At 41.7% G+C, this 27,055-nt stretch overlaps 7 protein-coding genes and 1 pseudogene across 8 annotated transcripts; 6 read left to right on the forward strand and 2 right to left on the reverse strand.

Moving 5' to 3' along the window:
* The first annotated feature begins 1,543 nt into the window (after positions 1-1,543).
* Positions 1,544-2,111, forward strand: LOC141837811 (uncharacterized; annotated as a pseudogene).
* Positions 2,112-2,583: 472 nt separating this feature from the next.
* On the forward strand, positions 2,584-6,727 carry LOC141839926 (DNAJ protein JJJ1 homolog). The gene is made up of 3 exons (XM_074727784.1): positions 2,584-4,270; positions 6,320-6,378; positions 6,489-6,727. The coding sequence occupies exons 1-3, from the start codon at positions 2,609-2,611 to the stop codon at positions 6,544-6,546; spliced, it is 1,779 nt and encodes a 592-aa protein (XP_074583885.1). The 5' UTR covers positions 2,584-2,608; the 3' UTR covers positions 6,547-6,727.
* A 214-nt stretch (positions 6,728-6,941) lies between these two features.
* Positions 6,942-7,680, reverse strand: LOC141841829 (uncharacterized). The gene has a single exon (XM_074730026.1). It carries the CDS (start codon positions 7,672-7,674, stop codon positions 6,946-6,948), a length of 729 nt encoding a protein of 242 aa, XP_074586127.1. The 5' UTR covers positions 7,675-7,680; the 3' UTR covers positions 6,942-6,945.
* A 1,975-nt stretch (positions 7,681-9,655) lies between these two features.
* Positions 9,656-10,477, forward strand: LOC141837354 (dof zinc finger protein DOF5.7-like). Its single transcript, XM_074724773.1, has one exon. It carries the CDS (start codon positions 9,656-9,658, stop codon positions 10,475-10,477), a length of 822 nt encoding a protein of 273 aa, XP_074580874.1.
* Positions 10,478-12,039: 1,562 nt separating this feature from the next.
* Positions 12,040-14,605, forward strand: LOC141839504 (BTB/POZ domain-containing protein At3g08570-like). The gene is made up of 4 exons (XM_074727252.1): positions 12,040-12,125; positions 12,527-12,593; positions 12,672-13,817; positions 13,916-14,605. The coding sequence occupies exons 1-4, from the start codon at positions 12,040-12,042 to the stop codon at positions 14,447-14,449; spliced, it is 1,833 nt and encodes a 610-aa protein (XP_074583353.1). The 3' UTR covers positions 14,450-14,605.
* Positions 14,606-14,664: 59 nt separating this feature from the next.
* Positions 14,665-16,202, reverse strand: LOC141839505 (cytochrome b561 and DOMON domain-containing protein At3g25290-like). Its single transcript, XM_074727253.1, has 3 exons — positions 15,462-16,202; positions 15,140-15,394; positions 14,665-15,057 (listed from the first exon to the last, which is right to left on the reverse strand). Exons 1-3 carry the CDS (start codon positions 16,086-16,088, stop codon positions 14,761-14,763), a joined length of 1,179 nt encoding a protein of 392 aa, XP_074583354.1. The 5' UTR covers positions 16,089-16,202; the 3' UTR covers positions 14,665-14,760.
* A 1,557-nt stretch (positions 16,203-17,759) lies between these two features.
* LOC141842039 (GDSL esterase/lipase WDL1-like) lies at positions 17,760-22,077 on the forward strand. The gene is made up of 6 exons (XM_074730255.1): positions 17,760-17,873; positions 19,746-19,823; positions 21,165-21,305; positions 21,380-21,456; positions 21,537-21,689; positions 21,861-22,077. The coding sequence occupies exons 1-6, from the start codon at positions 17,763-17,765 to the stop codon at positions 22,072-22,074; spliced, it is 774 nt and encodes a 257-aa protein (XP_074586356.1). The 5' UTR covers positions 17,760-17,762; the 3' UTR covers positions 22,075-22,077.
* Positions 22,078-23,545: 1,468 nt separating this feature from the next.
* Positions 23,546-27,010, forward strand: LOC141839848 (mitochondrial outer membrane protein porin 5-like). Of its 2 annotated transcripts, none has more exons than XM_074727696.1 (6): positions 23,546-23,647; positions 23,761-23,828; positions 25,714-25,824; positions 25,914-26,000; positions 26,073-26,281; positions 26,356-27,010. In XM_074727696.1, the coding sequence occupies exons 1-6, from the start codon at positions 23,602-23,604 to the stop codon at positions 26,660-26,662; spliced, it is 828 nt and encodes a 275-aa protein (XP_074583797.1). In that variant the 5' UTR covers positions 23,546-23,601; the 3' UTR covers positions 26,663-27,010. The 2 variants fall into 2 exon arrangements, with proteins under 2 accessions (XP_074583797.1, XP_074583798.1); XM_074727697.1 differs by having other exon boundaries at positions 26,085-26,281.
* The last annotated feature ends 45 nt before the right edge of the window (positions 27,011-27,055 follow it).

Consider the following 27,055-nt stretch of genomic DNA (forward strand, 5'->3'; position numbering starts at 1 on the left):
CTGCTCCTCTATATTCTACGCATTCCATTAATTTAGTCCTTTGGCCCCTCTGTATGCATGAAAGGCTACTATTTGAACTAAATCAAAAGGTAATCAAAGTCATCAATAAATTAACTGTTAAGACTTCTTGAGAACATACACAACTTTTTTAGGGCACACAAAGAGTCCAACAAGCTCATTACCCAAGTATACACAACATTCTCCAACAATTAGCCCCTTCTCCAATCCCTACCTTTCACTTGAATTAAGCTCCACATGTAACATATTCACATATGTAATTATAAAACACCAGTTTATCCTTTCCATGCAGTGGTTTCCCAAGAACAATTAAAATGAAAGGCATGGTTGAAGCTCCAAGCTGATTAATTTAACCCATGGAAGGGTACAATGCCTTTTTAGGGTTCATGTGACTCTGCTTTATATGGTACATCCTTCAAACTGGCCGACAGGTGTCTGAATCATTACAGTTTTTTTTTTTATCAAATTGGATAACACTGCACGTTAATTATCTTTCAGTTGCTTAACTTATCGATGAGTGAGTTAAAATCAAATCAAAATTATGAAGAAAAAGAGCGAAAAAAAATTCATTGTTTGTTTGTTTTTGTTTTTTCTGATTTCGAAAGCTCAATGGAAATCTTTCAAGCCCCCAGTCGGGCTGGTGGGTGGCGTGGACTAAGCACCATGAATGAGGAATCATACGCAAGCATGCACAAATGATGAAGAAACCAGAAAGGGAGTCCTCCATTCCTGAGACCAACGACTCATTTGCCATGGCGTTGAATCCACATCTGAGCTCATCATTACCAGGAGACAAGGTCCTTGAATCCGGACAACTAATGATAGCTCGGAAGATCCCTGCCACATTGGTGTCACCTACTCCTTCCACTGCCTCACCCTTTTACGGCACTCATATCTCCTACTTGTTTCCATTTCATATTTCTTCGGTTCAGTGGTGGTGAAGGCCCCATTGCAGTTGCAGTCTTGCAGAGACGGCAAGGTCAGTGCTAGATGGCAAATACGTTCATATCACCAAGTACACATATAGTCATGTTTTACTCTGAGCTGATTACTTTATTCGCCTTGGAATTGCAAAAGCTTTGAAAGAATAGTTAATAAGCTTTCGCCTTTGTGCATGACTTTCCCTTGGATTCACTGAGTAGAGTGCCATGTGGAAGACTGGAGCTCCTGCACATGGCTGCTCCCGTTTCCATGCCACCGGAGCTCAAAACCAAAACGCTTGCCTCTCCCAAGAGAATCACAGGACGGACCACACTACGGAGTGATGCCTGCACTGAAGGGTCAGATGTTGGAGACAGTAATCTATTCCTTAAAGGCCTCTGGGAAGAGTGAAGTGTGGTAAAAGCCTCAGTAGTAGGGAGAAAAGCTACACTTTCCCTACATTTAACTTTTAAAAACAAGTTGTACTACGAGTTTTCTACTTATCAGATCTCCCTTATTCATGCTCCACTACTCTTTTCTGAATTCAACGTTTGTGAGTTCTTCTGTTACTCTTGTTTTCTTGGATCTAATTGGGACACTTCTCATGTCAGAACCATTTCTTTATCAAATGGCAATTCTTTGCTCTTCCAGTAACACTAGGGTGGCTGTTGCACTCTGTCTACTCCTCATCTTCTGGGGCTGCTGCAGTGATCATTTGATTTCGACGTTTCTTACTTTGTTTCTGCTCGTGCTTTCCCCTTCTGCTGTCCTCGTTATCAGACGGATTGGCAAAGCTGAGAGAGCATCACGAAGTCTTGCAGACGAGAAGGCGACCACTGAGCTAGAGGCAGCCGCTGGCTCAGAAGTTGCATGGCTGGAATCTCAAGGATCGGAGTGTGAGATAACTAACTGGCTTAGATGAAGAAGAAAATCTAAGCCCAATTAGTGCTTTGCCTGAAGACGCTTGCCACTCGATATCCGACGACGAAAATCTCATCGAGATCTCGCTCCCCGACGGCCACTTTGTCGCACTGCCAAATCCTCTGCAGGATTCAGTGAGGCAGCATGAACTCACCGAGCTCTTATTGGAAATCAATGAAGAGGACAATTTGATCGAGATCGACATCGATAGGGGCTCCATCAAATGCTCGAGAGTGGGGATTAAGGCCTGAGCTAGCTGGGTGTGCAGAAGGAAGAAGACTGATACGTACTTCATCTTATTTTCATTACTTGTATCGAGAGATAAATGTTGAGTGGAAATAAACCCAATCCTATTTAAAGCACTAAAATAAGAGTTTATTTGTTTGTGTGTTTCTTACCACATAAACATAAATTATTTTTTAAAAAACTTATTAATTCAGTTCAATTTTAATTTTAATAGGAAATTAAAATTTAATAGAAATATATAATTATTAAAAAATTTTAATTAAAAAAATTCTTAATGGCATTTTTTAGTTATCTTCAAACAATCTTAATCTAACAATAGAGAAAAAGGATTTCTTGTAAAAGAGGGGTTAGAAATAGATTTTGCAAATTTAAAATTGGGCACTTTAAAAATATTTTAGAAAAACAGGCGCCGTAGTGTAAATTTGCCCGTCGTTTGCCCTTCGAAGGAAAACCCTCGGGTTCCATCGTCGACCGAAACCTAGCGGCGAGGCTGTTGTTATCCATGGCGACGGAGCCTCAGAAGCGGTGCCTCTACGAGGTTCTTGGTGTACCCCGCGACTGTTCCCAGGAGGAGATCCGGTCCGCGTACAGGCGCCTCGCTCTCCAGCTCCACCCAGACAAGGTTGCTGCCTCCGGAGCTGCTGACGCGGCCTCAGCCACCGCCGCCTTCCAGCAGCTTCTCCACGCATACGAGGTCCTCTCCGACCCGAAGGAGCGCGCCTGGTACGATTCCCACCGTTCCCAGATCCTCTTCTCCGACCCCTCAGCCTCCAAGGGCCACAAGCCGTCCGCCTTCTTCGACCTCGATCTCTTCGCCTTCTTCTCGAGCTCCGTCTTCTCCGGTTATTCCGACTCCGGCAAGGGCTTCTACAAGGTCTATGGCGACCTCTTCGCCAAGGTCTACGAACAAGAGACCTGGTTTGCGAAGCAGATGGATTTGGGAGCCGACGCCGTTGCTCCTTCCCCTCTCATCGGTAATCTTGATAGTCCATATTCACAGGTTTCAGCTTTTTATAATTATTGGCTTGGCTTTTCTACTGTGATGGACTTTGGATGGGTGGATGAGTACGATTCTTCATTGGGTCCTAATCGGAGATCCAGACGTGCTATGGAGGAGGAGAACAAAAAATTGAGGAAGAAGGCAAGAAGGGAATACATTGATACTGTACGTGGGTTGGCAGCGTTTGCAAAGAAGAGGGATAAAAGGGTAATTGATATGGTGGTAAAGAAGAATTTGGAGGAAGAAAAGCGGCGTGCTGAAGAGAAGGCAAAGAAGAAGGAGGAGGAAAGGAAGAAGATGGAGAGGACAAAGCTGTACCAAGAGCCTGAATGGGCAAAAATTAATGAGGAGGAGGATGAGTTTGATGGTTTTGAAGATGAGAATGACAAAAAGAAAAAATGTGGCCAGGAGTTCTATTGTGTGGTGTGTAATAAGAAATTTAAATCAGACAAGCAGTGGAAAAACCATGAGCAGTCGAAGAAGCACAAGGATAAAGTTGCAGAACTGAGGTTGACATTTGAGGAGGATGAAGAGTTTGTAGAAGAAAAGCCTGATGATGGAGCTCACGTGAGCTTTGATTATGATCCTCAAGAATCAGAAGAAAGTGATGCTTTTGAGGAGGTTTCTGAAAAATTTGCAGACGCATTAGAATTGTCAGAGAATGATGAGGATGCAGCCCCTCAAGAGGATGTAGCATTGCAGGAGAATGACAATGAGGAGGAGCATGCCGAGGAGACGGACGACGAAGCTAGCATTTTGGAAGCAATGGTCACAGGCCGTAGGAAAAATGACTACTTTAACCATGATGATTCGTCGTTGAATAACAATCCTAACAATGTTGAACAAAGTAGCATGAACTTCGGTAGCCAAAAAAGAGGCCGCAAGAATCACACATCGGGGAAAGAAAATAGTGAAGAGGATTCTGAAATTAAGGAAAGGGATGAAATTAGTAAGGAAGAAACAGAAGTTCAGAACCAAGAATCAAGTCCATTTTTGAATGATGAGTCTCCTTCTCAATCACTCAATGTTAAATCAGCAGTTAGTAAAAAAAATATTTCTATTGCAAAGAATCAGAAATCCAAAAAACAACAGGCTGATGGCAAAGGTGCTGGAAAGAAAGTTTCACCTGCTGATTCTAACTTATTGAGAGGAAAGAAGCAAAAGGTAATCATATCTTTTTTCATCTAATGCTATTACTATTTACTGTGCCTCTTGCGAATTAACTTTTTTTGCTATTATCTTTCTTGTTAATTCTATAATTAACAAATTCTATAACTCAGTGTCATTTATTTTTGCCTTCAAAGGGAAAACATCTGTTAGGACAGATGCATGATCTATTCCTTTAAGTAAAGTGAGCATAAGTCTCTTCTATAAAATTCTGGATAGTCTTTTATCAACATTAAGCATCAATCTTTTGTGAATAGTCTGCACTAGTTCTGTATCTTATTTTACCATAGAATCATGGAGTGCAAATTCTATAACTCAGTGTCATTTATTTTTGCCTTCAAAGGGAAAACATCTGTTAGGACGGATGTATGATCTGTTCCTTTATTATCCATCCTCCTCCGAAGTAAAGTGAGCATAAGTCTCTTCTATAAAATTCTGAATACTCTTTTATCAACATTAAGCATCAATCTTTTGCGAATAGTCTGCACTAGTTCTGTATCTTATTTTACCATCACAGAATCATGGAGTTGAAATTCTATAACTCAGTGTCATTTATTTTTGCCTTCAAAGGGAAAACATCTGTTAGGACGGATTCTCTTTGTTTTCCTTTCTCTTCCGCAGCAGATTTTTACCCTATGTATGATCTATTCCTTTATTATCCATCCTCCGAAGTAAAGTGTGCATAAGTCTCTTCTGCAAAATTCTGGATACTCTTTTACCAACATTAAGCATCAATCTTTTGCGAATAGTCTGCACTAGTTCTGTATCTTATTTTACCATCACAGAATCATGGAGTGAAATTCTATAACTCAATGTCATTTATTTTTGCCTTCAAAGGGAAAACATCTGTTAGGATGGATTTTCTTTGTTTTCCTTTCTCTTCCGCACAGATTTTTACCCTTATGCATGATCTATTCCTTTATTATCCATCCTCCTCCGAAGTAAAGTGAGCATAAGTCTCTTCTATAAAATTCTGGATACTCTTTTATCAACATTAAGCATCAATGTTTTGCGAATAGTCTGCACTAGTTCTGTATCTTATTTTACCATCACAGAATCACGGAGTGTCTGCCTACCAACCTTATCTAAATATATAGGCTATACTTCCATACAAGGCTTCAAAAGTAGTCATCAGAATATCAAACAGCTATTATTATATGCATACTCAACTAAGTGCAGATGTCCACCCCAACTACCAACCAAGTGCATATGGCCATCTTGACTACCACCTAGGTTTAAGGTACAAACTCGAACTACTATTTGTTTGACGATGAAAAGCAATGTTGAACCTCAACTTGCTGCTTAAATCTTCTAAAATGCATAGAATCCCAGAATCTAGAAGTAAATCTAGGATCACAGTTGGAGATAATATTGAGGAACACCATGAATACTAATGATTGCATCAGATACAACTCTGCTTATGGTCTAGGTTGAATTATAGCAGTGTATGGATTATATTCTGAATTCATTTTTCTTTTTTGAGGTAGACGGCCTTCCCTCCACTTGATTGGCCCACTGGGTGAATCATCATATTTCTTGCATATGGTTAATCTAGTTCTATGATGGAATTACTTGCACTATGATAGTTTGTACTGGGCAAACTGTTTCTGTCTGTAAAGTTGCCACCGAAGAAAACATAGGTTGACTTCGTGTAAGTTTAAATTGGGTTCACGACCAATTTAAGGGAGACTTTGATAGGTTAAAATTAGTCAAACTAGCCTGTGTCACAAGTTTGTTACTAATCGTCAATGCATTATGCATTTATAGTGTCAAATAACTAATTATGTCCCTGATTTCTGTTAAAAAATGTCTAAACCATAAAATATGTGCTTGTCATAGGGAAAAAGTTCTGGGCACTTTTTCTGTAATGAATAATGCTAATACACAAAATTGACGGCATTCAAGTTACTCTAATCAGTTTTTTAACCATGTAGCATAACATCATGTTCTTGATTGCATCTACGCATTTCTATATGGACTATGGTACAGCGATGGGGTACAACAATAGCTGACATTTTTATGAACATTTTGTACAATTTGAAACAGGCTAACTCAAAAGCACCCTCTAATGAGTGTGAGACATGTGGGGAAACCTTTGCAACAAGGTAACTTATCGCTCTTCTAATCCATTCGTTACGCCTTATCCTCGTGGATATATATTTTTCCTTGTATGCTTGAGCACTTTCTAACAGAGTTTATTATTATTTGATGTTAGGAATAAGTTATTTACGCATTTAGGAGACACTGGCCATGCTTCGTTGAAGCACAGGTGAAAAGATTTCTTGCTTTTGCATCAGCAATTATCAAGACAAGCAACTCGACAATATCTGAACCTATCTAGATATATGCAATGAGAAATATTTTCTTTAGATTTGGCAACACACCATATTATTTTTGCAACAAAATTAAAGATGTATGATGGATTTTGGCAATTAATATTAATTCTTTTTCTTACACGTCCATTCCATTCGATTTCCTTACTGAATTTCCACAGTTTATTATCTTGAACTTTGCATTCATCAATCAGGATTTAGTGATACTGCAATAAGTTTGAGTTCTGTCGATCATGAACTGAGATTATTATCTTTGTTTGTGAATTCATCCGAACAGAGTTTCGAGGGCAGAGAATAAGTGAGAACTGGATGAATTGAAATTGTTTATGAATGAAAATTTTAAATCCTGTAGATGATTAAGAAGCAAGGCAGGATGGCACGGGGATCGAACACCAGGAGCTCCCCCTTCCGTAAACTCACCGAGTCGCCTGCCCGCTCGGGCTCCGACTCGGCCCTGACCCGGCCGGCGATCACCCGGCACACCAGCATCGCCCGCCGCCCGCTTCCGCCGGCCTCGTGGGCCTCGCCGCTCCTCGCGAAGGTCCGGATGCCGCCCACCCCGGCGTCGCGCAAGGATGTCGAGGGGCGGCGGCAGTAGAAGCGCATCATCTCGTTCCCGTCGGCGGCGCAGCGAGCGTCGTCGGGGCCGGCCGCCCTGGACCGTACCGCGGCGCGGTAGGCCTCGAAGCGGGCGACGCTCCTGGGCGTGTTGCGGACGCGGAATACCGTCTCGACCTCGCCGGGGAAGCCTCCGGCGCCGGGGGCCCAGTTGGAGGCGAAGATGACTTCGACGACGCGGCGGGAGGGGTGGTCGCGGGGGAGCTCGAGCAACGCCGGTGAATCGAGGGAATCAGAAGCATCGTGTTCAGATTTAGGTTTAAGCAAATCGGGCTCGCCGGGGACGTCAGCGTCGGCGGAGTCGGCGCAGGAGAGAAATGGCGGGAGGAACGTCGGCAGGCGCTTCTTTCCGGAGGCAGAGGAAGAGGACGACGGCGCCGGGGGTTGCGCGACGACATCATCGACGGCGTTGCCCTTGCAGCTCAGGAACTTCACCCACGGCGCGGCCATTCGGAATCGGACGGAGGGCAACCTTAATCGGTAAGGGCTTTCATTACGTTTTATAAACTAGGAGAGGCATTCTGAAAAAATACCAAAATGAACGGCGAATTAATTATTTAAGGAAAAACAAAACAAATGAAATAACAAAAGAACATTAACATGGTTTCCTCACAGTAAGAATTATTTAACAACACACTACAATTCCAATTTCAATCGTTAGAAATTTGGAAAGTTATGAATCCTTTACATCTCTCAGTAATTTATATATAAAACAAATATAGAACCTAACGTTTCTTTATTCTGTGCCACCTGTTCTCCATTCTACTTACCACACATACATTAACACACTACCTAAACCTTGAGAAAGTTGAATCCAGGCTTTTATATAGATAGAGACAGGGAAAATATAAAAATAATATAGAGTGATTAGCAAGTCATTAAATAGCTACCAAAGATTACTAATTATACAAAATAGGTGGTAGAATTAAAGTTTTCTGTAAATCATTCTGAAGACATTGGTTTGTACTATACAGATGTGGACATGTATAGTTATTAGAATTGGAGCAGAGCAACAGATACAAATCACTCAGGTTCCTTAAGTTCTTACCATTCAATTTCAATCACAATATTGGCCACCGTTCAATTGAGTTTTCCTTAACTGTAGAATTGCAGGAACAGCTCTCTGCTGTATAGATTTCGTTGTACTTTTTGGTCTCTTATATATATCTGATCTCCTGGTACTTTTTTTTTTTAAAATTTTGATCTGTATGTACATAATTTGATTCATAAATTTTAGTTAGTGTTACAATGACACTTATGCATTCCGATCCTTGATTAGATCCATGCCACAGACATCGCCGGAGAAGAAGCGTTCACCGGAATCCGACCGGCCTCCACGGTCTTCATGAGCTCCCGAGCCCAACTGCCATACACGGCGGCACATAACAGAGCTAGCCTTCCAAAGTATGATGCAAAACCTTCAAGTGAATTAATGGCGACAACGTCAATAACTATCTGTCTCCCCTCCTCCTTAATGTCTTTGCAGCTGCGATGACTTACGACACTTGTCAGAGGAGCTGTTGGCCTTCGCTGGAGCTGCACACATGCCACACAGCCACTGCGCCTTCTTGCCATTATGAATGATTATAAGATGCCGATGGGAACTGTGGATGGAATGAGGTACACTGGCATTTCTGCAAACAGCCTCTTCGCCCCCTCGTCACTGCTCGTCAGCCAAGGGAAATTGGATCGCACCTCAATTCCCCCAAAAACATATCATCCAATTTGACCAAGGCAAAAGGCAGGGACAGCCCTTCCTTGGCCCGTGCATGCTTTTATGAGAGACATGGAGGTCGTCCGTCCGTCCCTATTTCATCATGCTGCTGCTGCTGCCACCACCACTTGCACAGTGATTGAATTTTGAAGATCTCTTGAGCAAGCATTTGGATTGAGAGAGGCCAACGTTCGATCAGAGAGTGGAGACAAAGGATTCTGGAGTCCGAGGACAGGGAAGCAGCCAGCCTGAGGTGGTGCAGTTTGGGCAGCAAGTTATCAGAGTACTCTGCACTATCTTTATTAACCCTGACACGTACTGTATTTTATCGGGCATGCACTCATGATACGTGGGGTTAAACTGTTATTGCCTGCTCGTTTCGTGCCGGTGCTCTGGCTTCTTTTTGACTGATGCAGTTCTGAGTGCATGCATGGAGGGAAATATATAGGGCATGGCAGTTCCGAGCAAGACTAGCTAGGTTTCCATTAGGCCTGACGTTCCGGCAGCGGAAATTAAAGTTCTGTAGCGGCTTTATTTGTGAAAGATGGAGGGAGAGTAATATGATCGGGAGCAGGATCAGGATCAGCCACTGAGTTAATCTTGTCGACGAGTTTAAAGTCCAAACAACTGAATTCCTCTTCGATCAGTTTCCACCGCCGCCGGAGGAAATTAACTAACACGACCATCGTCATCTAGCGATAGCTGCCCACGGTGGTCATGGCTGATCGTGAGCTGCAGTGCTGGTCGGGCGGCCACAGGAGCTCCGCCGGTATGCCAGCGTCCACGGCGCTCCGTCGGGCGAAGCAAGGCCTCAAGTGCCCCCGGTGCGAGTCCCCAAACACCAAATTCTGTTACTACAACAACTACAGCCTCTCCCAACCCAGGCACTTCTGCAAGACCTGCCGGAGGTACTGGACCGAGGGCGGCGCCCTCCGGAACGTGCCGGTCGGCGGCGGATGCCGCAAGAGCAAGAAGTTGAGGTCTCCGGCGGAGTCCCGCCGCCATGAAATTGGTCTGCCGCCGATGATCCCCAGGTTCAATGATCATCGACCACCAGCTTCTGAGCCACCAGTACTCTTCTCGCCTACTGCCATGGGGTTCGATTGCCCGCTGAACATTAATGCGGCCGAAACATGCGGCTGCACCGTTAATGACGACGCCATTAACGTCTCTTCCATCGAGCTACTGAGATCCACAAACGAAGACCTGCATTGGAGGCTTCAGAAGCAGAAGCTGGCCGTGCTCTTCGGAGGGGAAGGAGCTGATCACGACGACGACCAACGTGAGTTAATCATATATTCTCAGACGGAGCCGGCGCCGGCGCCGGCAGACGAGGCTTGTGGTGGCAGTGGACCCAGAAACGTTCAAAATTCGACGGAATGGTTCTCGGAGTGTTCCAATTACGCCATGCTGCCTTCCTCTACTATAGTTAACATCAGCAACATGAGCAGCAGCGACGTGAACAGCACGAGCTACTGGAACGAAGGAGTTCCTGCATGGAATGACAAGCCTGCAGGGTTCGACACACCACTGCCTTAGCCCTTAGGGCATGCAGATTTCAAAAGGACCATGCATGAGTGATTTAGTGGGTAATTGTCATTTAATTACATGTGTTATCTTGGATCTTTTAGGAATTTGATGATCATGCCTTGTGCTTTTTAATTAAATACTGATTAGTTGCATCTCATATATATATATATAGATATATATATAAGCTTCAGTCTTATTGTTTTTGTCAATTATCAAATATCTACAAATACAGTTTTATAATACAGGTGTTTTTCAAATATACAAATGATTATCAAATATAATCTATAATGATTTAATCTTAAATTTAAAAAATATTATTTAAAATCTTTTTTGAAAAATTATTTTCATTCTTAATTTTGAAACTATTTAAATTTTTATGAAACTGTCTGACGTCTCACCCTATTCCACTGAAGATTTCTTTCCGCCTTTAATTCCTCTTCCTTCTCTGTCCCTTCTTCACCGTAAACAGATAAATCTAACAGCGGCCCTTAAAAAACAAGCCCACCAAGTTGGGACGGTGGATCCGCATAAGAATTAATGCCCAATGACGGAAGTTAAATATTATAATATTTAAATTTATTTTATTTAGATATTATAGAATTCCCAATTTAAATTTATTTAAAATTATTTATTTAATTGATCGTATATATATTCAATTAATATAAATAATAGTAAAATACTAAATTTATGACGTCACCAGCCACAGCCACAGTCAAGTCCATCACACTCTGTGCCCTGTTCAATCCCATTTATCATCATCAGGATCCAGGACTGATAGATTCAGTGTTAAACCCTAAATTCCATTTAATTGTATCGTGATCATGCTGCTGCCAAGGTTCCATTTGCACAAGAACTTTTATAGAAACGCAAATTCATCTCACACTCAGCGACAAGATGTGCAGTGATCTGAGCTAGCCGCTGTATTTGAAAACTCTGTTCTGGTGGTCAAAAGTCGGAAAGCTCGTCCTGCGCCAACCAGATCATGCAATCAGCGGCGTGGATGCCGCTTCCGTAGCGAAGGAATGCTTTCGAAAAGCATGAATCATAAAGGAGAAAGCATGGATTAGTAGGAGCGTAGAACTGGGATGGAGAATCTATCTCACACTGCTCTGCTCTGCTGGTGTTGCTACCATTATGTTGGGTTAATACAAGAGGAAGCAGCCAGCAACTTTGCTTTTTGCAGTAGATGAGCAGGGGAAGGGAAGGGAGAGGAAAGGGGGAGTCCAGCGAGCCCACAAACGACACAGCGGAAGGCTCCCTGCCTGCATCATTACTTCCCTTATCGAGTTCCGTGACGAACCAACTCCCCACCAATTGGCAGTAGCTCTGCTTTACAGGTCTCTTTCTTTTTATCTACTTTAGATCCATAATTCGTAGCCACAGGGGTTCCATGAGATTCATACTGTGAACTATAGAATTATCGAGGGTCACCGTTGGAACTGCACTTTAGTTTCTTTATGTTCCCTCAGTCCTTAAACACGACACTGTCTTCACTTTCGCTTTCTCAGTTGTGTTTAGAGAAGGAGAAGGAGAAGGAGAGAGAGAGAGAGAGGAGAAGGGGCGGGAGGAGGATGGGAGCTATGCCGGACACCTCTTTACTCTTTCCGGCGACGAAGACATCGACCTCTCCCCGGTTCTGTGCACCGATCAGCAGGAGGTGATCCACTTCCACTTCGCTTTCTTGTTCTTGCGATTGCAAGGGGATGAATCCAACGGACGATCAATTAATGTCAAATAAAGCACTCTTTTAATCGTCCCTCGCACGCATTTAATGCCGTTTAATTGGTTTTGAAGGACATCTATTGCAAATTAGTAAAAAGCCTCACAGTTTGCACTCTTCTTTCATATCTTTTTTTTCCTGAAATTTGTTTCTTCTCGCTTCAAATCTTCATGGTTCTTCATGGTTTCTTGAGATTATCCTGTCGCGTTGCCTTTCTTTCTTTAATTCCAACGACAAAGAGAATAGCCAGTCTGATGACTTGGTATTGTTCTTAGCATCTTTCAGAACTGTGGCATTTGCGTTTCCTCTATAAAGAAATGCCGTTCTGTCTTTTGTAGGATATTCTCGGACGTTGCTGGGGATGTAACTATTCATGTAGATGGGCAATCGTTCCTATTGCACAAGGTATACATTCTTGAACTGCTTCTGCAGACATAGCTCGAATACTAACTAGATTTACTTTGCATATTGTTGTCGTCCAAGTTCCCTCTCGTTTCACGAAGTGGGAAAATCTGGAAAATGGTAGTCGAATCCAGGGAGCCAGACCTCTCAAGATTAGAGCTTCAAGAGGTACCTGGGGGAGCTGAGGCATTTGAACTTGCCGCCAAGTTCTGTTACGGGACGAACTTGGAGATCACTGCGAGTAATGTCGCCCAACTTCGTTGCGTCGCCGAGTATCTGGAAATGACAGAACAATATCAAGAATGCAACCTGATTGTCAGAGCAGAGGCCTTCTTAAACGAGGTCGTGTTTCAAAGCCTCGAAAAGTCCCTGGAAGTTTTATCTGCATGTAATGGTTTGTTTCCCATAGTCGACGAGGTCGGAATCGTGAATCGATGCATAGATGCGATCGCCATGAACGCTAGCAAGGAGCAATTGGTTTCTGGTTTAGCTCACTTGGAATGCGATAGCAGGTCAGGAAAATTAATGATGCATTGTCAGGACTGGTGGGTGGAAGATCTTTCTGTGCTAAAAATCGATCTTTATCGACGAGTTATCGCTGCAATGAGGAGAAGGGGTGTGAGATCAGATACGATCACCCAATCTCTTTTGCATTATGCTCAAACCTCTCTGAAGGGTATCCAAAAACGGCAAGCTTGGGAGTTTGGCCTTGATGCAGGAGACAATCAGAGATCGGTGGTAGAAACTCTCGTCGGTCTTCTAGTGACTGAGAATATCAAATCAGTTCCTCTGTCCTTCCTTTTTGGAATTTTAAGGATGGCGATACAGGTCGATGCAAATTTCAATTGTAGGCAGGAGCTTGAAAGGAGGATTGGATTTCGACTGGAACTGGCTTCTCTTGATGACTTGCTTATTCCTTCCTCACGAGCAAGTGATTTGGTGTTCGATATTGATACTGTTCACAGGATACTGGTAAACTTTTTGAGAAGAATTGAGGTCGAAGACTCTGAAGAATCATCGCACAGCTCAAATGAATCTGAAGGACTCAAGTCTCCATGTCATAGTTCAGTATTAAAAGTAGGGGGGCTTATGGATGGTTATCTTGCTGAAATTGCCCCCGATCCACATCTTAAACTTCCCAAGTTCATGGCGATCATCGAACTCTTACCGGAGTATTCTCGTGTCATCGATGACGGCCTGTATAGGGCCATTGACATCTACTTGAAGGTACCTGGTTAATTTGATTTCCATGTTCATCTTCCTGTTCTACCAGTTGGTATAATATCTGTATGTGCTAATTTGCTCGAGTCTATAAATCCTTTCAGTCTCATCCGTCGTTAATGGAATCTGAGTGCAAGAAATTGTGCAAGCTCATTGATTGCCAGAAGCTCTCCCAAGAAGCCGCCAACCATGCAGCCCAAAATGACAGACTGCCACTCCAGATGATCGTCCGCGTCCTCTACCAAGAGCAGATACGGCTCAAGTCGACCCTCTCAGCGAGCTCCGGCGATGCATCCTTCTCGCAGAGGTTGATGAGCAGCAGCAGTGTTCCAAGTGGAGCAGTTTCCCCCAGAGACAACTATGCTTCTCTGAGGAGGGAAAACAGGGAACTCAAGCTAGAAATATCGAGAATGAGAGTGAGACTCAGTGAATTGGAGAAAGAACAAGCGTTCATGAAGCGAGGGATGACAGATAACAGATCGGGAGAACATAGTAGAGCCTTCTTCTCGTCCATCTCCAGAGGGATCGGCAAGATTGCCATGTTTGGCCCGGCACATGGAAAGCAACGGAAAAGCACGAGAAAGTCGCAACTTTCAGACGGAAAGAGCCAGAGACGGACAAGGAAATCTGCTTCATAAATGGTTAAGGTATTAGATAGAAGTCGAATGGACAAGGAAATCTGCTTCAATTTTGCAGGGAGATTTTCCCCACTTGATTGAATGTAAGAGATCTTCAGTAATGAGTTGGATATAGATATAGATATCAATTCTGTGAATGTATCATCAACGCGTCAAGATTGCTTCCTTTTCGATAAGATAAAGATGCGATTGTTTGTTTCTTTTGGAAGTAAATCTCCACTTCTTATCTGAAACGAGAGTCAGGAGAAGCCATCGCCATTGAACAAAAAGAAGACACTACACTACACGAACATCGCCTCTCTCCGTTCCCTCTACAACACTTGATCCTGGCTGAAAACGTAGCCGTTTGGCTTCTTCGAGCTCCTCGACCGCCTTCTCAAAACGACACCCCAAGTGAGGAGTTCAAGAACCAGGGCGATGCCGGCGAGCGTCACGATGGAACCAGCGTAAGCGTGCTTCCACTTCTTCGCCGGTGCCAAGATGTCGAAGCCTTTGAAGATGTTCACGACGCCCAGTGTTATGATGCAGTACCCCATGGAATGATGGTAGACGTTCCAGTATACTCTGTACTTGTGCTCCTTGTTGGGTCTCATGAGCAACGCAAACACCTGGAAATCGGAGAATGTCAGACGGTAGAATATTTGATTGTTTCGTTCCAGATGAGATGATGAAGCGTCTTAGCGAGGGCACCTGCACCGTGGCGAGGCTGAAGAGAGCAACGGCGATGTCCCGGTGCTTGTGGTACGTGATCCCAACGGACTCAGAGCCAAGCTTCAGGCCGAGTCCCCATCCGGTGACTCCGATCACGTAGGCCGAGAACTGGCAGGCGACGTGGAGATAGGTCCAGGCCGGGTCGGCGGATTCGAACACCTTCACGTACCTCGCTATCATGGCTCCGATCGGCATCAAAATCCCCCAGCTTATAGCATTCAGCACGCCATGAATCTGTCAATCGCACCGTAATGAACACAAAAAGAAGTTGCTGGTGTTACTGGAGACTGCGTGTACTCACGTTCTTACGGTGGAGCCTGGAATTGCCACCGGCGGAGACGACCTCGCCGGAAAGGAGATCGAGGCTAGTCTTGGAGAGCTCGTTGTCGCCGGCGGCGTGGCCGTAGGGGACCCCATCCTGTATCTGCGTCGAGGCCTGCCACACCGTGTTCACCCTGGTGGAGTTGGAGGGCAGCGCCAACGTGGCGTAGATGGTGTAGTAGCCGCCGCCGTACTCGGCGCGCTTGTCGTAGACGGCGAAGGTCAGGTTCTCGTCCTTGACGTCGGAAGGCTGGAGGGCGTAGGTGGAGAAGGCGGTGGTGAAGAGGGTGACGGCTCCGTTGGAGGCCGGGAAGGCGAGGAAGGACTGGGCGCCGAGCATGCCGGATGCGTTGGGGTTGATGGCCCAGGCGACCCAGCCGTCGGCCGTCTGCGGGGCGCGGAAGGCGACGTCGGCGGTGGCGTTGGACGGGTGGTAGGTCCAGTGGAGGGAGGCGCCGAGGTAGGGGAGGGAGTTGCACGAACTGTAGAGCTCATTGCCGGAGAAGCTCTCGGCCACGCAGCTCTGCCTCTGGGCCGCGGCGCCCTGGTGGTGGTGCTGCACCATTAATGACAAGAGCAAGCACAAGATCACCATGCCTTGCTTCATCAACAAATCTTCCTCGCCGTCTTCTTCTTCTCCTTAATTTTTCTTCATGATCACGGAGAGTGTGTTTATAACGAGATTCGAAGATGGAGGAAGGTGAGAGTTGGTGGGTGGGGGAAGGTAAAGTCTCTGATTTCGATGTTTTTTAGATCGATTTGTTGGTGATTGCAAGCTAAGTGCTGAATGTGCAAGTGCAACGACAACTAAATTAATGGAGCAGGAGCAGATGAAATCATGAGTCAATGGTGGTTGCCTGCTCCATTAATTCTTATTGCTAATCCATTTCACTTTTCTTTTTTAAAAAAATATCTTTCTTTTGACTGCACGACATCATCTTTGGAAGATTAGGTTGGATTACAGTATTCTTCACCAAGAACATCAAACATCACTCTAAATATGATTAGCCACTCATGTCTGCTACTGTACGAAAATATCTCAAGGTTTCTCAAAGCTTGGATTTTGTCGGAGGCCTTCCATTATTTTCAAGAACATTGTAGTGTCGAACACTTGTGGATCTGCTGAGGTAGTTCAGGAAGTTTTTCCACAACGAGACAAAATGAGAATCTGCAAATTCCATAGCTCCTTTCGTGAAAGTCAACAACTGGTAATCTGGGTCAGCCATGCGTTGACTACTCCTGATAGCAAGATTAAACTGTTGCAGACTCCGCCGTGTTAAGCATTCCAATGGATTGCTGATATTAGAGTGCCATAAACTCAATGCTTCGACTAATTTAAGCACGTTTCCACCATCAATGCCTGTGAGATTCTGAAAGACGCAATTCAAACTTTTGCACGAACGCTAGAGGATCATCATCATCGGTTATGGAAGGAAAGAGGTCGATGCCCAGGATCTGCGTCCCGCCGCTGACGAGCACTCCGTCGCTGATCTTAGGGTGCCTGTCGCCCCCTCCTCCCCGGTGCCTCCGAGCGTGACCGCGTGCAGGAGGGAAACGTCGTTCCCACCACGGCCATCTCGCCGATGACGACCCCGGTGGCGTGGTCCAGCAGCACGCCCGCGCCGATCCTGGCGCCCAGGTGGATGTCGACCGCGAAGTCCTCGGAGGAGCGGCTCTGCAGGAGGAGCGCCGCCCCCCCCCCCCCCCGGCTGCCTTCTGCCCTTGTAGTAGAGGAAGCAATGGACCATCTTGGCGCGGGCCTGATCGCGGATGATCGCTGCCCGTAGGTCGGCGCGGACTGCGGGGAGGATGCCGGCGTCGCCGGAAAAGGCGGAGAGGAGGAGGTCGTGGATGGCCGCGTGAGGAACGAGGACGGGGACGGCGAGCTTGGCGGCGAGGATGATCGAGGAAGACGATGACGTTGGTCGATTAATATTTCAAACATAAATATTAATCCGTGTTCCATTAAAACAAAATAAGCATATTCCATCCTTTCCGTGTAAGTAAACACAGTTTAAAGTGGACCGACAAGGGCGGCCCATGGAAGAGAACTTTCATGAAGGCCCATTAACAGTAGTGCTCTTTTGGGCCACTTGGGCCTTGGAGCTCGTACTGTAGGTTTAAATGCAGCGACATGTGGTGGTTGGAGCGCAAGTCGCGTCCTCTCTCTGGCGCTGGCGCTCCGCTCTTCTCCTCTCTTCCCCTGTCTTCCTCTCCGAGCTTCGTTCACTTCCAATCTTCCTCCGCCGCGCATTCAGGAGAAGGATAGCCGATCGACGAGATGGTGGGGCCGGCTCGCCCAGTCTTCGTGCTCTTCGGATCTTCCGTCGTCCAGTTCAGCTTCAGCAATGGCGGATGGGGAGCCATCCTCGCCGACGTATATGCCCGCAAGGTACTTGACCTACCCTCCTATCGGTCGATGATGCCATCTCACTATTTCACCGATACGAACATTGGTAGGAATTTCTAGTTCGCGTTCGTAGATTGTGGTTGGCGTGCAATGTGGTGGGAAAGGACTAAGGTTGGCAACTTGATGTCAAAAATGTGCATAGTTCCGATCATCTGGCTGGATAGAGGGTCCGGCCTCTTTTGTTCTTGTGGTCCATGTTTTTTTCTTCCTATTTTCACTTTGTTGATTCTCTTTTAGCAAATACTCCAAACATTTATTTTAGATGATTAAAAACTATAGGGATGGTAATGCAAACAAGGAAACATGAAAGTTTTTAAAATTAGAAAATATTAAAGATTTACATATCTGCGATAAAAGTAAAATAAATAAGAGATTTGATTTTTATTATTTAGCAATTAATATTTTTATTTTGATAATAAGTAGAGAATAATTATAATCCCTATTAGATTAGCTTATTTTCTTTTTTTTTTAAAATATTTATTTTCATATTTACGGTTGGTTCTAGCCTATAAAAGGAGTCCTGAGTCATGTATTTTAATCATTTTTGAATTAATATAATTTTCAATTTTACTCCTATGTGTGAGAGTTTTTCCTCTATGTGAGGTTATTTCTTTTTTGGTTTCATCCACTTCGTTCCTAATTGTTGGGTGGTTGTATAGTTCAAATTTGGTGTTGCTTCAAAAGAGAAAAAAATTAAAAGACATAGGAGTTGAGGCCTCTCAGACATTGCTTGCTGTGAGATCATTACTAAGCATATTTTTTGTAGAATCAAGTAGGTAGGATGTCCTAATCCGCCACCTTTAACCACCCTATATCAAAATCAATACTCATATTATTTTAGTTATTCTCATTGCAAATTCATACGACAATAATAATTAAGTCTTTATCTCATTAAGTAAAGTCAATTATATGGATCCTCCTACGCTATTGGATTCAATCCTCTACTATATTCTCATTTATATTAATCTCATTTTAAATCCATATGGCAGAAATTCTCCTCATTAATTCAATTCATTAAGCACTATATGACAAAAATTCCCCTCCATGGTCAATTCAATTCATGAAACACCATATGACAAAAAATCCCCTCCATGGTCAATTCAATTCATTAAAAACTTGGAATCCTTATCTATCAACACAAGTTATAGAACATAGCACAAAAAAGCTACAAACCAATACTCAGTTCAACTTGCACCTAATTGACGAAAATAAATATAATAATGTATATCATATGAGAGTAAACAATATAAAAAGTACCAAACAAGGCATTGCAAGCTCTCGCTCTTTATATACACTTCTTTCAAATATATCCAGAAATAAAACAAGAGCCTTCACACACTCCTTAATGCCGAAAAAACTACTAGAGTAAAAAAGTCTTCTCAATGCTTCTCAGTTTCCTCACCTCTTGTGTGCCACATAATTACCAAGACAACCAAAACATGCAACAAAAATTAAAAGAAGACACCCAAATTCGTAGGCTAAAATAGTCTTTAAATATGTTGTGGTACTCATTGTTTGGTGCACCACTGCACCTAAGCCTTTATATCAACTAGCTAGAGCAAAACATGAGACTAGGTAAAAATGAACTAGGGTAGAGGAAAAACATACTTTAAAGCTAGAGATGAGAATTTAGAAGCCTATATATCATGGTTGGTTACTAACAAGATAGCGTTACAAACAAGACCTTTTTGATCTAATTGATGTTGTCCTTTTCTTGTTGTTGTATCAATTTGACTTTATTTTCAAAAGAATATTTACTTAGCAGATCAGTCTAGAATTATTTTTTTAAAATTTTATGCTGCATTATCATATTTTGACCTTTCAGATACTTTTTATTTTCTTTATCCAATTCAGGCTGATATTTTGCTGCGTGGATATCTTGGCTGGAACTCTAGGCGTGGTGTTCAAGTGCTTGAAGAAGTTTTCCCAAAGGTATAACATATTATTCCTTCTATTTATCATGATTTGATGACTCAGGGAACATGATAGTTTAGAAAGTTCCAAATGCAATTGTACAGTTTGTGAGTTCCAAATGCAAATGTGCTATGACACTGTCACGTTATGTGGTCCATGATATTCTTCCTCAGTATTATATACTTGTACAGTTGGTGGGTTTCATGTATAAGGTTCTTCCTCAGTATTTTGTTGGAATTGGAAAATTCAGACTCTTTTTCTATGCATGAACCATGCAATTGCCTCAGAAACCATCTAAGTGCCTATGTTACTGGGTCCTTTTCAATTTCACCAAAAACAGTTTGTCACGCAATTCAGATGACTGTAATTGATTCTATATAGTGAATTCACTTCTTAAGGTAACATTTTTAAAAAAAAAAGTTGTACCATTGGAAATTATGTTGTTTTGATGGATTGATTTTATCTAAGTTGCTCATGGTGTAAGTGTCAGCATTTACGATCACTGAATGCTGCTACTTTCAAGGCCTACTATGTAAATATTCCACATATAGCCTAAGATTCCATCATCAGCTAATGGAATCATGGAAGCACTTAATATTTGATCCACCTTACTTAAATGTTTGTGCAACTTTTAGTTAAGATTGTTTATTCTTCAACAATATCTTTAAGCTAAATTCCTTGTCATTCAAATTATGCAAAGATAAATTATTCTTCTGCATTCATTCTACTTCACGAACAATTGGCTGTCAATTTTATGCTCTGTTCTGGCTTTGGTGGGTGATTGCCACGTCTGATCTCTAGCATTTGAATCTGTTCTGTTAGCAGTCTGACAGATTTGGTGGCTAGAAGAATTCAAATCTCATAGATTAGCCAAGAATCACAGAGCTAAAACATTCTGATGTTTTCTTAGGGTCAGGATCACACTAAATAATATTTGAGTGATTTTACAAGATTTTAATTTCCTTGGCTTTGCCAAAACTTTGATTACTTTTGACCTTTCAGAAATAAAATCAACACCTTTCATAGTTCAAGAATGATACAAACAATTTAGTTGCTCTTGTTTGCATGTCAACATGTGATGACTTTGGCTCTGTAAAAAACTTCTCTTCTCCATCTATCAGCATCAAACAGCTCCAGAGGATCCTTTATATTAAACAGCTCTAAGACTCCGTTTTTTTTCTAAGATTGTGGTCTGCAACAACTTCGACTTTTTTTCTTCCTGTTGCCTTTTCCCTTGTATTCCATTATTGACTGTTTTTTTTTCATTTGTTTTTGCAATTTTGCTAAAATTTCTTTTGTTATTTTTGTTGTTGGTGCAATTGACAACACCACAAACTAACATACTTCTGCTAATTTTAGGATGCAGCTGTGCAACCTTCTTTAGTAATAGTTTATTTTGGTGGCAATGATTCAATGGGTTCTCACTTGTCTGGACTAGGCCCTCATGTGCCTCTCCCAGAATATATTGAGAACATGAGAAAGATAGGAACTCATCTCCAGGTGACAGTTTTTAAGGCTTAGGTGGAATTTCCTGACCATGCTCTTGCATCATAACACATTGATTTTATTTTCAGAGCTTATCTGGAAAAACGCGCATTATCTTCCTTTCAAATCCACCCGTCAACGAGGAAATGATCCGCTGTACACAAAGGTATATGATTAGGCATTTTCTGCCAGTTTGGTTAGTTGTTCATCTCTATGAAGTTTTGACCATTTTATTATCATTTCCAGTCCTTACTTAACTACGATAGTTCGGACAAATGAATTATGCCGGCAATATTCTGAAGCTTGTGTAAAATTGTGCAAGGAGATGGACATAAAATTTGTTGATATGTTCGATGCAATACAAAAGCAGGATGATTGGCAAACTGCTTGTTTTCTTTCGTAAGTCTAATCCATCATGCTGTTATCAGTGATTACTTGAGATCTCACTGCTCATTTAGGTTAAAAACAAAGTATATTAGTTAATAAAAAAAGTATATTAGTTAATCTTGAATTGGATCAACTTGTAATGCTCTCTTGCTTGATAGTTCTACTGACAAGAGTTTATTGCAGTGACGGTATTCACTTATCTTCTGAAGGAAGCAAGATACTTGTAGCTGAGATAATTAAGGTTTTGAAAGAAGCAGATTGGAAGCCTTCCTTGTACTGGAAATCCATGCCGACCGAGTTCTCTGAGGATTCACCTTATGACCCTGTTGCTTCTAATGGAGTGTCCACCGTCAACATTTCCAACTTGACTATTCACAGAGAAATCCAGTGGGATTAAAAAAAAAAAAGCCTACGACCCATCTATTAATCTAATTTAGATGTGCATTCTAAGACAGCTTAGAATTAAATATAGTACTTGAATTAGACCTTTGATCATCATTAATCAGACCTTTATGCATTTAAGTAGTTACTCCTTTTGTCATTGTTCATTTATATATTCTTATTTCTTTATCATCTGCTGTGTAGCAGTTGATTCATTCTTTCTGGTTGCATTCAAATAAATTGCAAAAGTTTAGTTATTCAGCACTAAATTACTCTATGAAATGCGAAAGTTACATGACTTGGATGTTGTAGGTAGATCAATCTGAGTTAACTCTATTAATTTTGTTGCCCTTTTTACTACAATTGAATTAGGGAGATGATCTTTCAGCCAAGCTTTGCTTTATATTATTAATCATAAGAATACAAACAGCTTTACAATAAGATCAATCAAATATATATTCATTATTTTTACAATGATTCTAGTGAGCCGTTTTGATATTAGAGCATCCGCAACGCTCGTGGCGTTATAACGCCTTTAACCAGTGGTCGATTGGGTCCACTAACACGTGGTTGAGTGGTGGTCGGCCAATGGTCGACCACCACTCACAATCTGCACCCTTGGTAGTCGCCCACGTGGTCGTGGTGGTCGACCACCACTCACACTATGCAGCCTCTACGAACGCGTTAACATTAAAAAAATAAAAATAAAAAGCACGGATCCACCTATTAACGCGTTCAGAACTCTGAACGCGTTCAATACCTCACTCCTCTCTCACTCCTCCCTCACTCTTCCACGTCCTTCCTTCGCTCCTCCACGTCTGCTATTAACGCCCGATTAACAGCGCGTTGCGGATGCTCTACGTATTTGAAAGTGGTTTTCCTTTATACATTGTTTATTCATTTTATTTTTTTATTATTAAAATGATGATTTATCAAGAAGGCATAGATTATTTTGATTTTTATGAATTTGCAATCATATAGTTTGAAAAATATAGATTTAATATGGAATCTTGATTTGGTAGTTAAATTAAAAAATAAATTAGAATTATATTAATTGATAGAAGAGAGAACGGGAGAGAGATTTGTGTTCTAGAGGAGAAATAGAGACATTAAATTGTACGTATCTAAATTATATAAATAATTTTTATATTTAATTTTTTAAATATGATATATTTTGAAAATTGAATAAAAGTTAATGTTGACGGACAGAATAGATATCGCCGTTATTAAAATATGCCCTTTGATTATTCTGATTAGGGAAATAAATTTTTTTTTTTTGATATCGCCGTTATTAAAATTGACAAACTTCTCTATCAAGAAAAGCTCGGTGGATTCGTTCAGAATCTTGGCGGCCGCTCCTGGCCGTCCGTTTCGAAGGGCTCATCCCACAGCTTTCGATCATGGCCGTCTCTGAGAGCAGCATTGGCCTTTTTAAATTACTATAAATATCTTCGTATAGTTCTTCCGCTGTCTGTGGAGAGAGAAGCCCTATTGCATTACCCTTCTCTCCATCTCTCCCTCTCTCTTCGCCGCCGCAGCAGCAATGACCGGACCGGGGCTCTTCTCCGACATCGGAAAGACGGCCAAAGGTATCTTTGATGTCGCTCTGCCTTCATCACTCGTCGCATCCCAGTTTCCTCCTGTTTTTATTGACCTAAAGTTTTGATTTTTATTTTCCCTCTACCTTTGGTTGATTACTCAGATCTGCTGACGAAGGACTATACCTCCGATCAGAAGCTATCCGTCTCGAGCTCCAGCATCACTGGAGTGGTAATCATTCTTCGAACCTTAATTTAGTTTTTCTTCGCCTTTTGGATTCACGGTGTGTTTGTTAGTTTTAGGATACCTTTGTTTTTCTCTGAAGTGCTCATAATGATCGGTGGATCCGACCATGTTTGTTGGTCCTTCAATTTGTTTGTAGCTACCCTTCTGATTGTTTTAAAAAAGAATTTCCTTCTTTGTTTCTATGATGAAGAGTTATAGTTCCACGTTAATACCGTTTTAACGGTCCCTGTTCCAGCACGGAAATTATGGCATACTCGTTATTTTTTCCCCAGTTCAGGATTTTTTTTTGGTTTTTTACTCGTGTGTTTGCTACTGTGCAATTGTTGGTTGTCGTTCATCTTTCTAATTATCTTACACATCTGGAGTGGCTTGAAACATCTAGGGAAACTGAACCCTTCCGTTATGTGTCTATTCATGTCAAATGGCTCTTCTGTAATAGTGATCCAGCCATACTGTTTTGTTTTACTTTTTCCAATTTTGTAATCTTTCTGTATTTAGTGTTATCGTCTGTTAATTTTGTGTGCCTGTTCTTCTCTTGCATTACAGCATGCAAGTGTGTTTTATTATTTCCGTACAATTTTCAGAATCTTCCTTTTAAATTCACGCACCAACCTACAGATTTAGTGGTGTTTGATGTGGACAAATATTACAACAGACGTGGATAGCCCACTAGATCTGATATGAGATACTAAAATAGAAGAGAATTGACTAATGACACGTTTTAGAACCATCAGTATGATGATATCATATAATGAAATCAATGGAATACCTAAGGAATTAAATATGGGATTATGCTGAAGGAGATATCAATAAGATAGAATATTGCTTATCTTACTTGAGAACTTAGCAAAATGTTTTCTACCATTTCTCAAATTAGGTGTGAACCAAATCTTAGAGAAGTTTAAGCCTTTATACCTTGTTTTGTCTTGTTAATGTGAGCAATGCGAATCAGGAGTTCCATTTATTTATCTGCAACACAAGCTATATCATTACTCATTTGGAAGTACCTATTAATTTATTACATGATATGAAAGACATGAAGATGTAAAAATGAATTCACTGAAAGTTTTTCTTAACCATTTTTGTAATGCAAATAAAATGATTGCTGACCATGAACTGTTCTGCCAACTTGTTTTCCTAGCTAACATATCTGTTATGACCCACTTAGAAGATGGAACTCACCTAGTAAATTGACAGACCCAACTATTAGATCTAAATGCTTAAGTCCTAGCTAATGGTAGCTCACTTATATTAGGCTATAAAGCTTCTTTAGTACCCCACAACTCACCATGTGGACTAAATGCATCACGATCTATCATAACATGTAGTTGGGAGCTGCTTATTCTATTACATAGGATATGAAAAGAAATACCAAAGTAAAATGAATTTAGTGAAAAGTTTGCTTCCATTTATGTTTTATAAATTTAATCATGCTCATAACACCACTGCTCAGCATCTTTTTCTGCTTTGATCAAATTATTAGATCTAACAACTAGCTGAAAATATGTAAGTTCAAGTTAATGGTAGTTCACTCATTTAAGCCTATAAACTTTCTTATTTTAACTCATTAGTTTCCAAGTGAGACTGAAGGGTGGTACACTTGAAATTCTTTATCTCACCTCTTTTCTAATGTTATTATGTATCATGAAATGAAATGATTATTTTGGTTTTTCTTTGACTATCTCATACGAAATCAGTGGTACGATTATGATTGATAATTATTTATCTGATATTTAGTATTGAAACCCCACAGTTGTTTTTCTTCTACCAAGATTTAGGATCATTCTGTTTTTCAATATTTGTATGTTTGTGTGTATTCTCATCCAACTATATTCAACGTTCTTCCATTCTATATCTAATTAATGAACAGGCACTTACATCTGCTGCTGTCAGGAAAGGAGGGCTTTGTACTTTTGATGTTGGTTCACAGTACAAGTATAAGAAAACCTTCATTGATGTGAAAGTTGACTCCGAATCAAATGTACATTTGCTGCTCCATTCTTTCTCAACACTACTTGAGAATTAATAAACAATTAAGAGGTTTTCATTTCTCATTTCACTTCCTTCCAGATTTCCACCACTTTGATCATCTCAGGTATTTTGCCATCCACAAAGACCATTGCTTCAATTAAGCTACCTGATTATAACTCTGGAAAGGTACCAAGATTTGATCATTTTAGCTGTTGTTTTTCTAATACTGAAGAGTAAAATGAAAGTTTCATAATTCAGCTGGAAGTGCAGTATTTACATGATCATGCAAGTCTTGCATCGGTAGTGGCTTTGAACAAGTCCCCCTTAATTGAGCTTTCTGGGACGATTGGTTCACAAGGCATTGCCTTTGGTGCAGAAGCTGGTTTTGATACTGTCTCAGGAGCTTTTACCAAGTACGGTGCTGGAATAGGCCTAACAAAGCCAGAGTATAATGCTTCTGTGATTCTGTAAGCATTAATACTGATAATTTGCATGTCTTCAGCGATTTCATAGAAATATGCAGTGACACTGTTCTCCTCAGGACGGACAAGGGAGACACTATGAGAGCTTCCTATGTGCGCCATTTTGACGAGTCTCAAAGGAGCTCTACGGTACTCGAGATTCTCAGAAGGTTCTCCATAAATGAGAACACAGTCACCGTTGGAGGACAATATGCACTGGATCCCCTGACAACAGTGAAGGCAAGACTCAACAACTTTGGGAAGTTAGGGGCTCTTCTTCAACATGAGGTGAGGCCAAAATCAATAGTAACCATCTCTGGGGAGTTTGACACCAAGGCCTTGGAAAGAACTCCCAAGTTTGGTCTGGCTCTTGCTCTCAAGCCTTGATCATGGTCGCCAAGGTTGAGTGTGTGTGTGTGCATTTATTGGTTAATCTATAGGGTTGTGTCTCTAGGTTTGCTCTTCCATTCTTGGGACCATTTTCACTCGTGTTTAAGAATCATTCAATGCCTCTTGTGTTATTAGATGCCGTCCTAAGCTTTATCAGGACGTTTAACCAATTTTTCAAAACAAACATATTCAATTCTGTTATCACTCAACCATCTCTTGTATAGCAAGGCTTGGCCTATTTTACTAGATTCAATAGAAAACACTTAGTTTTAAGTTAATATAATTTGTATTTTTCTTTTTGTTTTATGAGTGAGAATTGTATCTTTATTCTTTCTGCTGCATCAATACTTCTGTCTTGTCTTTATGTGCTTCACATTGTTGCTATTTAAC

The sequence above is a fragment of the Curcuma longa genome, chromosome 11 (assembly GCF_044706935.1).
Source record: "Curcuma longa cultivar G26 ecotype Majalengka, Jawa Barat chromosome 11, ITB_CL_G26_1.1, whole genome shotgun sequence".
Lineage (NCBI taxonomy): Eukaryota > Viridiplantae > Streptophyta > Magnoliopsida > Zingiberales > Zingiberaceae > Curcuma > Curcuma longa.

What these genes read in the sequence shown, in the direction of transcription:
- LOC141837354 (XM_074724773.1), top strand. Translation starts at nt 9,656, where the DNA reads ATGGCTGATCGTGAGCTGCAGTGCTGGTCGGGCGGCCACAGGAGCTCC.
- LOC141839926 (XM_074727784.1), top strand. Translation starts at nt 2,609, where the DNA reads ATGGCGACGGAGCCTCAGAAGCGGTGCCTCTACGAGGTTCTTGGTGTA. An exon ending in TGAGAGGAAAGAAGCAAAAG is followed by an intron (nt 4,271 to 6,319) that starts GTAATCATATCT and finishes AATTTGAAACAG; the next exon opens with GCTAACTCAAAAGCACCCTC. An exon ending in GGGGAAACCTTTGCAACAAG is followed by an intron (nt 6,379 to 6,488) that starts GTAACTTATCGC and finishes ATTTGATGTTAG; the next exon opens with GAATAAGTTATTTACGCATT.
- LOC141842039 (XM_074730255.1), top strand. Translation starts at nt 17,763, where the DNA reads ATGGTGGGGCCGGCTCGCCCAGTCTTCGTGCTCTTCGGATCTTCCGTC. An exon ending in ATGATCCGCTGTACACAAAG is followed by an intron (nt 21,457 to 21,536) that starts GTATATGATTAG and finishes TATCATTTCCAG; the next exon opens with TCCTTACTTAACTACGATAG. An exon ending in CAAACTGCTTGTTTTCTTTC is followed by an intron (nt 21,690 to 21,860) that starts GTAAGTCTAATC and finishes AGTTTATTGCAG; the next exon opens with TGACGGTATTCACTTATCTT.
- LOC141839505 (XM_074727253.1), bottom strand. Translation starts at nt 16,088, where the DNA reads ATGAAGCAAGGCATGGTGATCTTGTGCTTGCTCTTGTCATTAATGGTG. An exon ending in CCAGGCTCCACCGTAAGAAC is followed by an intron (nt 15,395 to 15,461) that starts GTGAGTACACGC and finishes TGCGATTGACAG; the next exon opens with ATTCATGGCGTGCTGAATGC. An exon ending in TCAGCCTCGCCACGGTGCAG is followed by an intron (nt 15,058 to 15,139) that starts GTGCCCTCGCTA and finishes TCCGATTTCCAG; the next exon opens with GTGTTTGCGTTGCTCATGAG.
- LOC141841829 (XM_074730026.1), bottom strand. Translation starts at nt 7,674, where the DNA reads ATGGCCGCGCCGTGGGTGAAGTTCCTGAGCTGCAAGGGCAACGCCGTC.
- LOC141839504 (XM_074727252.1), top strand. Translation starts at nt 12,040, where the DNA reads ATGGGAGCTATGCCGGACACCTCTTTACTCTTTCCGGCGACGAAGACA. An exon ending in TGTGCACCGATCAGCAGGAG is followed by an intron (nt 12,126 to 12,526) that starts GTGATCCACTTC and finishes TGTCTTTTGTAG; the next exon opens with GATATTCTCGGACGTTGCTG. An exon ending in AATCGTTCCTATTGCACAAG is followed by an intron (nt 12,594 to 12,671) that starts GTATACATTCTT and finishes TTGTCGTCCAAG; the next exon opens with TTCCCTCTCGTTTCACGAAG.
- LOC141839848 (XM_074727696.1), top strand. Translation starts at nt 23,602, where the DNA reads ATGACCGGACCGGGGCTCTTCTCCGACATCGGAAAGACGGCCAAAG. An exon ending in CTGATTATAACTCTGGAAAG is followed by an intron (nt 26,001 to 26,072) that starts GTACCAAGATTT and finishes TTCATAATTCAG; the next exon opens with CTGGAAGTGCAGTATTTACA. An exon ending in TATAATGCTTCTGTGATTCT is followed by an intron (nt 26,282 to 26,355) that starts GTAAGCATTAAT and finishes TGTTCTCCTCAG; the next exon opens with GACGGACAAGGGAGACACTA.